General features: G+C 52.3%; 1 protein-coding gene across 13 annotated transcripts in view; it reads right to left on the reverse strand.

Moving 5' to 3' along the window:
- The window catches only part of pard3bb (par-3 family cell polarity regulator beta b), a 166413-nt gene that overhangs the window by 42385 nt on the left and 108575 nt on the right, over window positions 1–15453 (reverse strand). For all 13 annotated transcript variants that reach the window (XM_027025790.3, XM_027025788.3, XM_035523518.2 and 10 more), the window contains one exon: window positions 13434–13668. In XM_027025790.3, coding sequence (XP_026881591.2) covers window positions 13434–13668 — 235 coding nt within the window. The remainder of the gene's footprint in view (window positions 1–13433; window positions 13669–15453) is intronic.

The raw sequence follows: 15453 nt of genomic DNA on the forward strand, positions 1-15453 counted from the left end.
CACCTCACGGGGAAGACAGCAACACAGCAGATCGACTGCCACAATGCCAGAGACCACAGGACAGCCAGAGACAGAGGGGAGCAGGCTGCATGAGAGGAACGGCAGAAAACAGCTGGAGCCCACCCCCCCACACACGCACGCACGCGCAAAACCATTTGTAATGGTGTAAAACTAAAACTGACCAACAGAGGAGTCAAGTGGAGCTGCTGACTGGTGAGGAGCGCTAAGCTCCTCCCGTCGTTTCTCTGGTCTGAGTGGAGTTCCATGGGAGGGCGAAGCCCCGCAGATCCCACAGACTAGACCTGTTACATGCACACCCTTACTACTGCTCTCTCTCTCTATCTCTCCCCCCCCCCCTTCTCCGTCTTTCTCTGATTCATTCCCACTGCCATTCTATTGCCATCATAAGTTTATAATTTAGTAATAGGAGTGTAATATATCTGGCAGGCTAGAATAATGGCATTTCATGATTTCCCTCCCCTTATTCTCTCTCTCTCTCTCTCTCTCTCTCTCTCTCTCTCTCACACACACACATTCTCTCTCTCTGTCTCGGAACATGCTCTAGGCAAACCCATATCCTCGGAGGACCGCTGTCCCCGAAGGCACAAAGAAAAGTGAAGATATTAATTCTTTTTATTTTAACTTGGTCTTCCACCCCCTTGCTGAGGGGTCTCTCCCAGGGACCCCCTCCTCAGCCTGCAACACCTGCGGGGTTAGAGCCACGAACAAGCCAGCCTCTGACTGAAGGCAGCATGGAGGTAGCAAGGGTACGTCTGACACCTCTGCTGTGCCCACTCACACGCACGCTCAAACAAAAGGTTAACGAGTGTGTGAGCGTGAATGCATTCATACATTTTCTGAAAGGATGCAAATTAGGGAGTGAACGAATATGACAAAGCTATGACATCAGTAATGTGATATCAACCAAGAGATGTATACTGGCTCACTGTGTTATAAATTAATATTAAAATGATATATTTTAAAAATGTTCATTAGGACAAAGTATCAAATTACATTCATTAGCAGATTGTAAAGCGATTCTATAGACTTTGAGACAGTCCAACATTTAAGAGGAAAATTGGCTTAGGTACTGAAAGCTAAGCTGAAAGTGTCTTTGGTGTGTGTGTGTGTGTGTGTGTGTGTGTGTGTGAGATGGGGAGGAGTAGCGTTACAGGACACCTGCAGACCAGCGCAAAGCCTGTCTACTTTAATTAGCTCTTCCTGCATTCTCCTCTCCATATTCATCACACAGTATTCCACTGAGAGGGACGTGCACGCACACACACACACACACACACACACACACACACACACTCACACACTCACCCACCCACTCACTTTCACAAAGACGCTCACAAACACAACATCTTCACATACCACACACAGACACACACAAAGAGAGTAACAGAAACGCATAAAGAAAGAGCCAAGTCGTTTCCCTACAGATGCTCGCGCGTGAGATCTGCACGAGCACGTCAGACAGGCAGCTGGGAAACAAGTTTCATCTCTCGCTCTGCTTTTCATCTGCATTTCTCTGACGGAGGAGTCAAACTCGAGCGAGATCAGGCCGGGGTGATGTCACCGCTCTGACCTTCGCAACTGTCCGCCGTCCCCGACGGGCCCCTGCCAGGATAATGAGAGCCGTTTCCATAGCAGCTTAATGGGAGCCAGTTGCAGGAGGCGAGTGGACTAACCGGGGGCACAGGGAGATGGAGCCACCGGAGACCCGTCCCTCCGGTTGGAAAAACAGGCACTTCGGCGACTTAACATTCTCCATGCGTCAGACTGCTGGCTGGTAAAAGGTGCCAGTGGGTACGGAAGCGTTTATTTAAAAGGGAACAACAGCAGCCCTACAATAATTGGGCAACCAAAACACTCGAAACGTATCGATGTGATGGATGGACAATGAAGAGTCATCCAATGGCACAGAGTGTTCTGATTGGCAGAGAAGCACATTCTGAAGTATCTGGGGTTGTTCAAACAGCCAATTAGCAGCCGATTTAGATGAATTCATTAGCATGCTCTCTGGTAATTAGAGGAAACAGGCGAGTGAATACTGAATATTCAACAGGAAAGCAGACACAGCACAGCACTGCATGTTCCTCTGTTCATTAGCATAAAACACGTAGCCATCTCAAGCGCGCACGCAAACACACACACAAACACCCATCTGTGCCACAGAGAGGCCACCTCATAAAGGCAAATCAACACTACACTCTCACCTTCAAATACATAAACTCTTATGACAAGTTGTGCCACAGATATGCACTGCACCAAATGCGTGTGATACCACCCCCCCACACACACACACAGAATCAAATCATAACAAGCTATTAAGTATGAATATATCTTTAAATCGGCAACCGCTCGCCGTGACCTTATCGCTTAGATGATGAGGATGCAGATCAAAGGCAGCTCAGGCGAGACACGAGAGAGGCACAGAAAGGCACGGGGCCACACAGGAGACGTTTCATCTCCTTCTCCCGGTGCCGTCGCAATAATTCTATTATTCTACATTTAAATCACAATTATCAGAGCGGAGCGGTATAGGACAAGAGCTGGCATGTGTGGAAGATAACTCAATGAAAGTCTCATTCCCAGATCGAGTCCCGTGAGCTGGCTGTTCTCCTTTCAGACTACTGTGAGGAAGGGCAGACACAGGCTGAGTGTGGCCTCAACCCACCAGACCGCAATCGTTCCTGTCTTGGCTCGGGTGAAATCTGGCCCCTTCCAAATTTTTCTTCCCTAGCTCCTACCCTACCCGTTAACCGCTGAACCCGCGAGAGTGGGGTGTGGGTCTTCAGCTCACACGTCTACCACCGCAGGTCTTGGCGTTTGGCTGTTGAGCTGTAGAGGAGGTAGGGGACAGGGATAGGCCTGCAGAATGATGATGAGGAGGAGGAGGAAGGCTAAGGGAAGGCACTCGAGCTGGGCCAAAGTGCACCGAGTTGGAGGTGGAGAGCCACGACTGCCGGGCCGTCTGTTCCACGTCAAGCCAGACAGGTGAGAGAAACGCGGGGGTGGGGAGGGAAGCACCTGGCACCGAGAGCCAGGGTGAGTCACCCGGCCCAGCCGCCCAGGAGTCCCGGAGCTGGAGCTGAGTCACGGAGAGAGAGAGCAAAAGATGTTGAGAACAAGAGAGAAAGAAAGCAAAACAGAAACTTAACAAGGAAGAGAAAAAGAAAAAAAAAATTAATTGGGGAGGCAGAAGTACTGTGAATATAAAATGAAGTGTAAGGAAAGCACATAAGGAGAAAGGAACGAAGAAAAAAGAACAGATCAAAACAGGATAAGAAAGCAAGCAAGCAGGCAAGGGACAAAGCTCGAGAGAAAGCAGAGAGACAAGGAGCCAATGGGAGCGCGAGACGAAACAAAGCAGCCAGAGCACGGAGAGGCTGCGGTGAGCAAAAGGAGGTCAGATAATGAGCGCATGTTTAGCAGCGGAACTGAAGGGGGATTAGAGGAGGGGCTTTAGCTGGGCCCGAGCAGGGCCAGGTGGACGCCGCACTTCGTGAAAAGGGGCTAAGGGCTTCAGGAAGTTCCACACATGCAGAGGAGAAAGGCAGAGGCACAAAAAGAGGCAGATCCGCCCTTCTGAGGCGCGCTCACTCCAAACCACGGAGCTGTAGGGGCTTTGTCCAGCTGAGTGGCCCTGGGGACCTGGAGGGTGGGTCACGGATGCCAGGGGCACACTGGTTGTGTGTGTGTGTGAGTTAGAGAGAGAGGCTTTAGTGTCTAAGACCACAAAAGGCCCCTTTCTCTCCTGTTTAGTGGCAGTGGGCTCTGTAATTATAACACAATGAGCTGCTCTATTACAGAGGCCAGTATTAAAACTAATGCGCCGACAACACTGAGCTAACATTTCCCCAGTAATGTCCGCAGCGCGCACTGCATCCGGGACACTGGACTTTACACTGAAAGTCTGGACGATGTGAAGACTCGCGTGTTTACACTCTTGGGAGAAACGTGAGGAAAACCCAATTTCAGTCATTTCCAGTCATTTTACACTTCAGCAGCAGATTCTGGGCTTTGGACAGAGAGCACAACTGAGTGGCATTCAGCCCTGGGAACCAGGACAGGTAAATGAACAGTCTCTCTCTCTCTCTCTCTCCCTCTCTCTCTCTCTCTCGCTCCCTCTCTCTCTCTCTCTCTCTCTCTCTCTCACAAACACACACACACACACACACACAATGAGCTCTCATGTGCAGCGTGGTGTCTTAATCGGCAACTGCTCTGTTTTCGTGTGAATATTAACACGCCAATCACAGGCTCAGACTGGAGGGCTTTTCCCCGCAGTGGGGCGGCTGCCACATGCCAAAGTGCATGTCTGTCTGTCTGTCTCTATGCGTTCGGTGGAAAGTGTGTGTAGCGCTTCAGAGGCACAACCCCCCACCAAGCCCCGCTCCGCCACACCCCCCCCCCCCCCAACTCCCCCCCCCGTATCTACTTCAGGACGACGGCATTCACCCTGCCAGCCTGAAGTGGCCGCGAGACGAACCCCTTTACCATCCAGCAGCCTCAGTCGGGATCAAACAGAATCACTGATGGGGCTCTCCTGAGCGGCTATTAGGCGGGACAGGTAAGTGCACCTTCACCCGGGCACATGAAAGCCAGGCAGCGACGTGGGCCACGAGGCCGTCTGAGCATCAGGGAGGTGGCCGGCGGCGTAGGGCTGGGGGGGGTGGCACTCTGATCGGTCCCCCAGAACCCAGTTGCAGGCACAAATGCGGCCGTGAACCGTGCGGTTCTGGAACTGACCGTCTGGACCTGGCGCATAACTGTATGCGCGCTCTTGTTTAGAGCTCTCGGAAGTGCACCCCCCCCCCCGCCCCCGAAAGTTTGCTGAGAGGTGCTTAACCTCCCTGAGAGAGATCTCGGCTAGATTTGCTTGGAGAATGCTGGGAGAGTAATTGCAGAGGAAGCCAATCAATAGCTCTTGGCTTGATGACGGTCATTCAGAGTGTAATTGCGCAGGGTGCCTCTCTCTCCGACGGAACAGAACGGCCTCTCTTTCATCTCGTAGCCCTCAGAAGACCGCGCCATTACGGGCTTTGTCCGACCTCTAATGGCCCTGGGGTCTGGGCCCTGTCTGACAGGTGGCTCGTATGCAACTATAGATTATACAACCTATACCGACCGAGACACAGGCAAGAGCTTTTTTTTCCCCACTAAGACAAACACTTATAGGTCTAAAGCTCGGTGTCTCGTGAGCTCGGGCCGGCGTGATGAACCACGGGGGAGGCTGGCGGTGCGGCCGCCGAGGTGGGAAAAGGACATCGGGTGGCGACAGCAGCGTTGCAGCTGGACCCGCCGTTTCCATGGTGACGCCCTGGCTGTTCCGACGGCGCACCTCCTCCCGAACGGCGCGCATGCATTAGCGGGTCTCTGCGGCGCCGGCAGGCTGGAGCAGCATTGCACCTCATCTAGCCAGCAGCCTGCTAATTACATACGGGGAGACGCGGCGGGGACGTTGACCGCACGTTAAAAGGAACGCTCGGAGAGCCTGGCAGTGCTAGCGCGCTAACAACACACTGCTCCTCTGCTCTGACCGCCAGGCCTGGGGCTTGGAGTTTACTGCAGACAAACAGCTCAGAGAATGGGTGGAGAGAGAGCGAGAGAGAGAGAGAGAGAGAGAGAGAGAGACGCTAGAGAGAGAGGGAGAGAGAGAGAGAGAGAGAGAAACATAAGGTGCAGAAGAAAGGCAGCGTGCAGAGCAGAAGGACGGGGCCAGAGCAGACAGGCTGACGAACAGAATGCCTTCCCTCTGCCTGGGTCTCCGCTTCCACGCCGTTGTTTTCGCTCAGACTCTTGGGAGATAGTCGTTTCTGAAGCCCTTCATCCAATCTCCTTCATCTTCATCACAACCCCCGCCCCCGCGACTTCGTGGAATCCCAGAGAACATTTCTGAAGTTGCGGCTAAGAACTTTCGAGATGTTCTCGTCACGATGGGGCTTCTAGAACCGTGCGTGCAAGTACGTGCTTCTTGGGGGACTCGAGACCATAAGCGTACATTTGGTTACAGAGACCAACTGCTTAAAAATGACGAGTGATCTCAGGAGAGATTTCAGGGGTGGTGGGAGGGAATCCTGGCACCGATGAAGTTTATCATCTCATAAATATTCACAGACATAACTGTCTTCTGCTAGTTTAAATTTTTTTTTTAATCTCTCCATACGCTGACATTTGACTGACAGTGCACAATAATAAGGCCTCCACAAATGAGAGAATTATTTCAGAAATCTGTCCGGTTGGAGGGAGAAACCTATAACTCATTTGGTTGTGACTGACTTCTGCCTGGGAGACGTAAACAGAGCCCGATGGCTAAGAGGAAGAGCAGAGCTCACGTCGCTCCTGCAGGAAAAGGCAGAAGATGAACAAACCCTGGTGGGGGAGGTGGAACCGTGTCAGAGTGCAGATGATGATAACAGAATAAAATAAACAAATTCTGAAAATTTGAAAAACGCATTCCCACTCTGAGCTCATGCTGTTTGGGGAGAACATGACAGACGGACGGAAAAGCAACAGAAATATCAAATACACGAAAGGAGATGAGCGTGAATCCACACTGCAGAAGTGAGAAGCTTTGTGCAATCCGTCTTTCTGGAACGTTCTGGGGGGTCTCTTGGGCTGTAAGTGCGGTTGCAGGGCATGCCTGTGTGCGCAGGTGAAGCTCACGAGGCCTGGTCTGTAATCGCACCTGGGTGCCAAGCTCCGCTAATCTGTCCCGTTCATTAGCAGCCCTCGCGCACTGTTAACATTAGACACACGGCACCGTAATGGCGCAGATTACACAGTCACCCTCCACCACAATCAAGCTTCGCTCCGAAGACATTAACGCAAAACAGGGCTGGGAAACTAATAGAGGTTGCAGGTGGGTAATGACACAAGAGAGACCGCAGATAACACAAAGCCATTTCTGTGATTTAGAACCAGACGGGCCCTCGTCCAAATGACCTTACCGAAGACCTGTGTTCCTAACAAGGCATTGAGGATGAGGAGGAATGCAGCTTTGCTAAATTTAATTATTATTACTTCGTTATGTGTGTGTTCCACAAGATCGTGTTTCTTTTCAAGTTTGATTTAGCAAGCGTGTGGAACCAGAACCAGCCGATAATGAAATCCCAGAGTGCCACATGTCTTTTCCCCATCACATCAGTTCTTCCCCTAATCTTCTCATCTACTGCTTTTTTGTCCAACGTAAAAACAACCTTCAAAATTTAACAGTGATGATCTAGAAGTCAACCGTGAGCTCTAGAGGGACAGCCCGGGTGCAAGCACTAAACCAAACACAGAGATCTACCCCCCCCCCGCCACTTAGACGGGCACGCAAACGCAGGGATCTTGTATCTCCGTTCCTGCGGCGGGGATGGGGAGATGTACCAACAGGATCACCTCCCAGGAGGTGCACATCAGGCACAGACGTGTGAACATCACATCCACCTCTCCTTTTGTCATTTTCTCCTCTTCTGCATTTGTCTTTTTCCACGTCAAGGCCGAGGAGTTGGGACAGCTCTTTTGGTCTGGGCCTAGGCCCGGGCCTGCAGCGTGCAGCCGGAGTTCACCGGAATGCCTGTCTCCAGCTCTCGGTACCGGAAGAACCTGAAATGGCAGCCTGAGCAGAGCTTTTCCACGCGATCAACACTTCAGGCCGGAGCACGGGAGCAGGGCTGGCACTCCAAAACATCACAGAAGCCCCTCATGGCCCAGATTTGCCAGGGGTAAAACATGTCTCAGTCCCCCAGGGAGTCTGTGGGCCCTCAAACCTCAACGGGGGCCACAGGTTTTTGCTGTCTAAGAGGGGAAAAAAATATAAGTACTCCATACTCCAGCCAGGTTTAGAATGTATTAAGTAGAACTGAGAGGCTGCACACACTCGAACACACACACAACGCAGGATGGCAAACAGGCGCTATGCTGTGTCCGATAGCTAGACCCGAGCGGACCGGCTGAGAGCTCGAATGCACGTGTGTCTTTGCATACACACACCCACACACACAAACAAATCCACAGACACAAACGCACACACACACAACACATTAAAAGCCACACATATAGATAGACACACACACACACACACACACACACACACACACACACACACAAACAAACCTGTCCAGTTTGTACAGAAACTCTGAGAAAGCTGAGAGGCTGGAATACAAACAGGATTATCTCCCGGAACGGGGCAAAAATAGTGGCGCACTGCAAATGTTACAACGCTGAGGAGTTTTGGGCAAAGTCAGAGAAAAAAAGTGGATGTCATTCAAAAGAAAACACACTAGAAACACATTATACACACACTACTCCACAATAAAGCCCCGCCAGAAACCGCCATGGGAAAGGTGGGGGACATAATAAAGCCCCATCCTCTCCGCTGCGATGGAGCCACAGCCCGATAAGCTGTGGGTGTTAAACCGGCGGCCGGCTGCCTGGAACTAGCCGTTCCTCCTCCCTCCGACAGAGCCGTGGCGAGAGGCCGCTGGGAAAAGAAATGAGCGATTTACAGTTTGCAGCCAGTAGACTCTACAGCCAGAAGGATTACTGGGGAACCTGCCCGTCTTGGGCCGGTCTGCGCACGCAGACAGACAAGAGTGAGAACGGAACGTAAGACAGACAAACGCGCCGCGCTCAGACAGAGTGCGGCAGGGGGAGGGGAGAAGTTCGTAGGTGAGCCCGTTCCCACTGGGAGATGGACCCGAGCGAATACGCTCCACATCTCAGCTCGGTAATGCAATCAGCGGCGGGCGATCGCTGGTCAGGGAACGTGGATAAATTGGAGACGAGGGGCTGCGGCACACGGGTTCTGTTCAGGGCGGCGCGGGAGACGAGGAGAGCGAATCAGGGCGCCACCCACCAGTGCGCTGGAGCCTTCCCGTTCAGCGGATAATCCTAATCAGGACATTGTGTCACGGGAATGAAACGCGATGATTGAGCTCCCATCAAAGCAGGATTTGAGGGATTCATATGCAGATGTGGCACAGACAAGCCTGTGGGATGGCGACGGCATGCTGGCCCACAGACCCGGACCGCCCCGCCCCGCCCGCCGCGCCGTTGCCGTGGTGAAGCCGCAGGCCGAGAACGGCTCAACCTTTGATGGGAACAAAGGTATCTCCAACAGCGATCGCTACCCGAGCTTGGGTCCGGCCCTGGCCGAGGTTTTGGACTCGGGCACGGGAAAGGTTTGTGCAGTGTCCGAGTGGTAGGGGCTAGCTAATGTGAGCCAGATGCTTCAGCTGTCTCCTGCCCTTCAGAAATGCCAAGGAGAGTAAACAGGAGGGGACAGACAGGGGGAAATGCTTAAACAATGAGGGGGGACGGGTCAAAGCAGCACGGGGGCTGCTCCATCACTGTCGCCAAGGTGCCGGCTTCTGAAAGGGAATATATAAGCAGCACCATCTGTGACTGCAACTCTCCTCTCGTTTTAGAGACTATTAGTGGAGTCACCACAGGCCACACACACACACACACACTGGCCCCTCACACACACACACACACACACACACACACACACACACACACACACACACACACGCACGTGCAGTGAAAGCTATGCTACGACTAAGTGTAGAACAAACGGGTAGGCCACTTCTATGAATTCTACCTCTCCTCATAACTCTGGGCTCATTTGAAAGCCATCGGTGTGAAGAGTCATCAGAAGCCCTGTCACAATCCTCTGAGAGTTGTGTGTCAGCCGACACAGCTCAGGTGCGTAAGACCGCTGCCGCTGCTGCACACGGTCCCAGCGTGTCGCTGCTGCTAAGTCTAGCTCCATCTTCGCCCCCAGCTGTCAGCCGGAGTCTCGTTCCCTCAGGCCTGAGCCTGCCGGCTCCGGCTCCCATCATCTCACCTCGCCAATAACCCGCACCCAGCTCGGGTAATTGTGTTGAGATGTGATTGCGAAAGAGATGTGTTGAGATGTGATTGAGGTGTTTTCACCGTGTTCCTGTGTCTGAGCATGTGTGTGCACATGCGCTTGTGTGTGTGACGGTGACAGAGTGTGATATCGCATCTGAGTCTGACTGATATTACACTTTATCTTTATGCTGCACAGTACGCAGATAACAAACCAGTCCAGGAAGATAACGCCTCTGTACAGACTGCACTTCCACACACGGAGGCCAAGGCCTTGGTCACAGCCTCCGCTTCCAGCTCCACTTGACCTTCATGGTGACCTTACATTACCTGGACCTCAGCACAGGAGTCGGAGGTATTTGAACTGCTGAATTATAAACCCATTCAGTACAGGTTTCTAGCTTTAACGCTTTTTAAATCATTATTAATTATTTAGATGCAGCATCGCAGCAAGACTTCTGATTGGCTGCTTTCTCCTTCGGACGCTGCGTTTGTACCACGTTCCCCTCCCTCCATCCCTTCCTCCCTCCGGTTCACACAATTTAAACTTCAAAACACAGGACTCCTCAAACACAACCAGTGTCAAAGGCCCACGTTTCCAGCCTGGGGCGCGGTGAGTGTGACGGCGCTCCTGTAACGGCGCTCCTGTAACGGGAGAGTCAGACTTTTGAGTCTTTTTAATAGGGTGGGAGAAAGGAGGCACTGAAGAGTGGCAGCTCTATTCAATCACTGTACATTCATCTTAATTATGTAATGTTTTACTTTCGATAACGTGCCGGAGAGTTGTTGAGATTAAGGGCTTTATCGTCAGGAATAATCTGGAAGCATTTGAAGCTGCTCGGTTTCACAGAGAATTCCTCTGTTCTTAAAAAAGTTAGTGGCCAGACCTGGGAGCGTTTAGGGGTGGTGTGCTGATCCCCATCTGTATAACAAGCTAAGCTTGGGCAAAAAGGTTCACGTGGTGGAGGGTGTGCAGTCTGACACACAGGGGTGGAAGGAGTCTGGAAAACGTGTTAACACAGAAAAGGGGGACAAAATATTTGGATTTGAATTCTGATCCCAGACACTACAATGCAGTTGTGTGTGTGCGCACTTATTCATGCAATGAATTTAGCATAGCAGCAGAATGAGAGACATTTGGCGGGTCTTTCAGAATCCCATCTGTCTGCAGGATGTAAAACATCATAATGGGCACCATACACCACCTGGGGCAGCAGGATACACACACACACACACACACACACACGCACACACACACACACACACACACACAAATAGACCAACACCTCCATAGGGCAAAAAGTTTGTCACAAACACTTTTTTTTAAAAAAAGTACCAAACCAACGCACGCACGCATACTCATGCACGCACACACCAGCTACTGAAAACATGTAACTGGTATACTCAATACAAGGGCACACACAATACTGCCAGATAACACCTAAACTACTGGAAACAGGAAACACTTTCTGCTGCTTACAGATCACCTCTGCCGAGACCAGTGACGAAACGTTTCTTGGTCTGCTACCATTAACAGTGACACCGTCCACCGCTGGGGCTAATGTGTGTGTACAAATGTTCGCTGTCTGATGCACAGGAGTACTCAAATGCAGCAGGAACAAGGGCATGTTTGCAAACACACACACACACACACACACACAAATAAAAACATTTAATAAAGACTGAGCATCCGAATATCTGGATAAAACTCGCCAACACTACTGGCTGTGTGTAAATCAGTCATTATTTGGAGAATCATTAGCCAGTTGGTTCCTTTAACATACTTAGGTTAGAACCAGTGAAGACACTGGGACACAGATGCGTCACCAGTGACACTCCGGTCCAGCCCAGTACGCTCGGGTGTCCCTGTTCTTCCCCATTGTCCCCTGCTTATCACCAGGCCGCAGGACGTCACACAAGCTGAGTCAGGCAGCGGGGGCCGAGGCGCGGGGCCCTGTCTGTTCCGCCACAAATACAGCCGTGGCCCGCGGCCAGCGTCTCCCGCTGGCTCTCGCAAACGTGCAAACATCGAGGAGGCGGAGCCGCGGTGGATCGGAGGCGGACCTGCGGCGCAACCCGAGACATTATTCGTGATGGCCGGGGTCGCGCGAAGTCTGCCCTTACCACGGGGCTGTGCGGCGGGCTTTGCCCACCGCGAGGCAACGCCGTTGCGTTGAGACCCCTGGAGGTCCCGTCCTTCGGGAAGTCCTGTCCTTCACCAGCGACGGAGCTGGAGCAGGACCAGGGGGCGGAGCAGGGCAGCGCACGGCGGGGGTGCGCGGACATTCCAGCCATAGGTAATGAGCAGACACCTAGGCAGCGTTTGTCGGCCCTGGGTAGCGGAGGGCGTTTAGGAGGGAGCCTCGGCAAAGGACATCGCTGCGCCAACTGGGCTTGTTTGTTTATTTATTTTTCCTTCTATTCTCTTTCTCTCTGTGAACGTTCCCAGTGACCGAAGACGTCGGGGAGGCTGTGCAGCAGCGTCAGCACCGAGCAAAGACCTGCGCCAGTCGCCGCCCCGCACCACCCACCTCTAATCCCCGTTTCCTGACGAGCTGCAATTACCCGCGTGAAACCCCGTCCCCGCCGCATCGCTCCGTCCCACGGGCCAGGAGGCAGAGCAGGGCAGGGAAGGGCCGCTTATCACCCCAGAACAACAGGCCGCATTAGAACGGCGGCGTGGTGATGGAGGGACTGGCCGCGATGGGTACGCCGACTATCTCTCTCCAGGGGCTCAGGAGAGAAAGAGCGAGGACACAGAGAGGGGGTGGGGGAGAGAGAGAGAGAGAGAGAGAGAGAGCGCAGTGGAGTCAGACCAGCAGAGCATTCTCACTAACGCTGACTGAAGAGCAGCGACGGTTCACCTTGAGAAAGACAGGCTGAGGTGGGGAAGCTGGGCCCTCTTAACATCGCTCCTCTGGCTCTAGCCCTTCTGCTTTATCCGTTATTTCTTCTTTTTGCTTCCTAGGCGTCATCTGTCTTTTGGAGTCTCTGCGTGTGTGTGTGTGTGTGTGTGTGTCTGTCTCTCTCTCTGCTGGAGTACACAGTGTGTGTCGTGGCAGCAGTGCTGAGTGTGGCAGACCTCGTCTCCCAGCAGCCGGCCAAATTAAAACAATTAAAAAACTAATTGCCCGTTAGGCGGAGCCTGCCGGGACGCCCACGCTCCGATTTGCCGATTCAGCCATGTGGTTCTCCTTACACGCACTGCAGTTGGTGGCCCCGCCCTCCGGATCGGGGCAGGCAGGCAGGCAGGTGCCGGCTCCGGCGCCCCCGCCACGACAGAGATTAGCCCTGGCAGTGGGCGTGGGGCGCTCGGACGCCCTGACACCCAGACAGCATGCCATATGGAGCCCAGGGCTGACTGCTCCGTTTAACAGCAGCTCAGGGCCCTTACTCGCTGTAATTTGTGCCCAGTTATGTTGGCCGCAGGGTTGAGCCTGCTGTGCGCCTTCGAACAAAACCCTGCCGCATTCCATCACAGGGTTCGCTCCCAGTCGCCGTCACGCGCCCTGAGCCATTCACACACTAGGAGATGAGGAGAGAGGGAGAGACCGAGAGAGAGGTGGGGGGGGGGGGTGAGGTACCTCAGCAGTCCGAACCCTCTCTTCTTGGTCTTCTTATCGGGCTCTTCGGTGGGCTCCTCTGCCTTCTTCTTCTCCTTGTCCTTCGCTTTGCTTTTCAACTTGTCCTTCTTCTTCTTCTTCTTCTTCTCGTCTTTCTTCCTCCTGTCTTTTTTGCTGTCGTCGGTGTCTCCGGTGCCCTGGCGTGAGGAACCGCTGGCAGGGGTCTCCCGCCCGGAGCTCATCTCGGAGCCCTCGTCTGATCCGTCACACGCACACGCGCACACACAGAGAGAGAGAGAGAGAGAGAGAGAGAGACAGACAGACAGACAGACAGACAAACAGAGAGAGAGAGAGAATCTTAAAGTGATACACACATACAGCATGTTATATTATTTTGGAAGTGCCACTGGCTACACCCGTGTTGCCAGGATCTTATTCAAAATCAAATGTAAGAAAACAAATGCGTATCCATCAGCGGTTAAACAGCTGGACACTAAACAGCCAATACTAGTCAAGACCCAGTGAGGAGGTTTTATTTGGGTTTATTTAAAATGTATACCTATCCTGTAAACTCAGATGTTAAAGTGCATGTGGTTTAGAAGCTCTGGGAGCAGGTATCTGATTCACAGGATGTCTGATCCTTGCAAAGGGAGCTGGTCTACATCACTCACTAGCTCTGTTCCAGACACGCGGCACAAAGACTCCCACTTGGACAGTCTCAGTTATTAAGCTGTTTGAGTGCAAGATACACACACATAAATCCAGTGTAGGGTTCTGATGAATGCTCTTCCTGTTGCATGTGGAACTATCCATCCGGCCGCTAAATCTGAGTTTGAACTAGCAGCACCTACACTGACTGAACAAAACAGGTTGAAAACATCTTCCTCGATGAGATCTGGTGTTCTCTCTCTCTCACTCTCTCACACACACACACACACACACACACACACACAAACACACACGTGCATTTCTCAGTTATAGGGGAAACCATTTTGCTGAGGCTATCGCTTCTTGGCTCGTCATAAACAAACCCGGAACAGCCGCTCGGATCCGTAAGGAAGAGCGAGCGCTGGCCGTGCCGGGGCTTGTGGAGCGTGTTCAGGGCGGGCCGCTCCGGAGGACGCCGCCCACCCCGCCAATCCTCGTCAGCCTTCGGACGACACAGACAGACAGGAAAGGAGGGAGCCGAAGGCAGAGGGCTGGAGTGCCGCCGGAATTCCTGCCACACGACACAAAGCCGCTCACAGACGGAGAAGTGGCAGGACTCTACAGCGCTCCAAGAGCTCGCACAGCACTACCTGCCATCGGAACTCCGGGAATATCAAAGCTGAAAGTGAGCTCCACGGAGTTCAGAGTCCAATGGGAACTGTTTCTAAGCAAATCAAATCCTGCCTGGAATGCTGCCTTTGTTTGTCCTCAGTACCGATGTACGACACGTGATGAGGGCTGGTGGGTAGCGGAAGTTATTAAGACCTTCTGGGTCACGTGTGACCTTTTAGGATCTGCTGCTTCCTGACTATACTGCTATGGAGACTCACACTCCTAATCCTCATGAATGTCTGCACACACGCACACACATATGCACACACATACGCACACACAGGGCGAGAGAGAACAAACACTAAAACAATTACATACACATATATACATGGAAGGATTACCACCACATAGCATAGATTAAGTCTGAGTTTAATTACTGCCCCTCTCACAGCTGTGTCTTAACCTGTGTGTGTTACATTGATCTGTTTTGTGTATGTATGTGTGTTACATTCGTCTATTGCGGGTGGGTTGCACGTGAGGAAATGTGTGTGAGCGAACTGTCTCCAGCCATCTCCACATCTTGGTAAACACCAGCTGTGTTCGCACCGAATTCAGCGTCGACGAGAGAAAAGAGAGGAAAAGAGAAACAAGCCGATAATTTGTGTTAATGAGAAAACTAATTCTGAAAGTTTGTTTTGAAGATATGCAGCCATAATTGGGTCAACTGAACGCACATATTACCACAGAGTAGGAAGAGTCCTGAGTCAGCCCCTACTGACCA

This window comes from Electrophorus electricus, chromosome 4, assembly GCF_041902795.1.
Source record: "Electrophorus electricus isolate QZ-2024a chromosome 4, ASM4190279v1, whole genome shotgun sequence".
NCBI lineage: Eukaryota > Metazoa > Chordata > Actinopteri > Gymnotiformes > Gymnotidae > Electrophorus > Electrophorus electricus.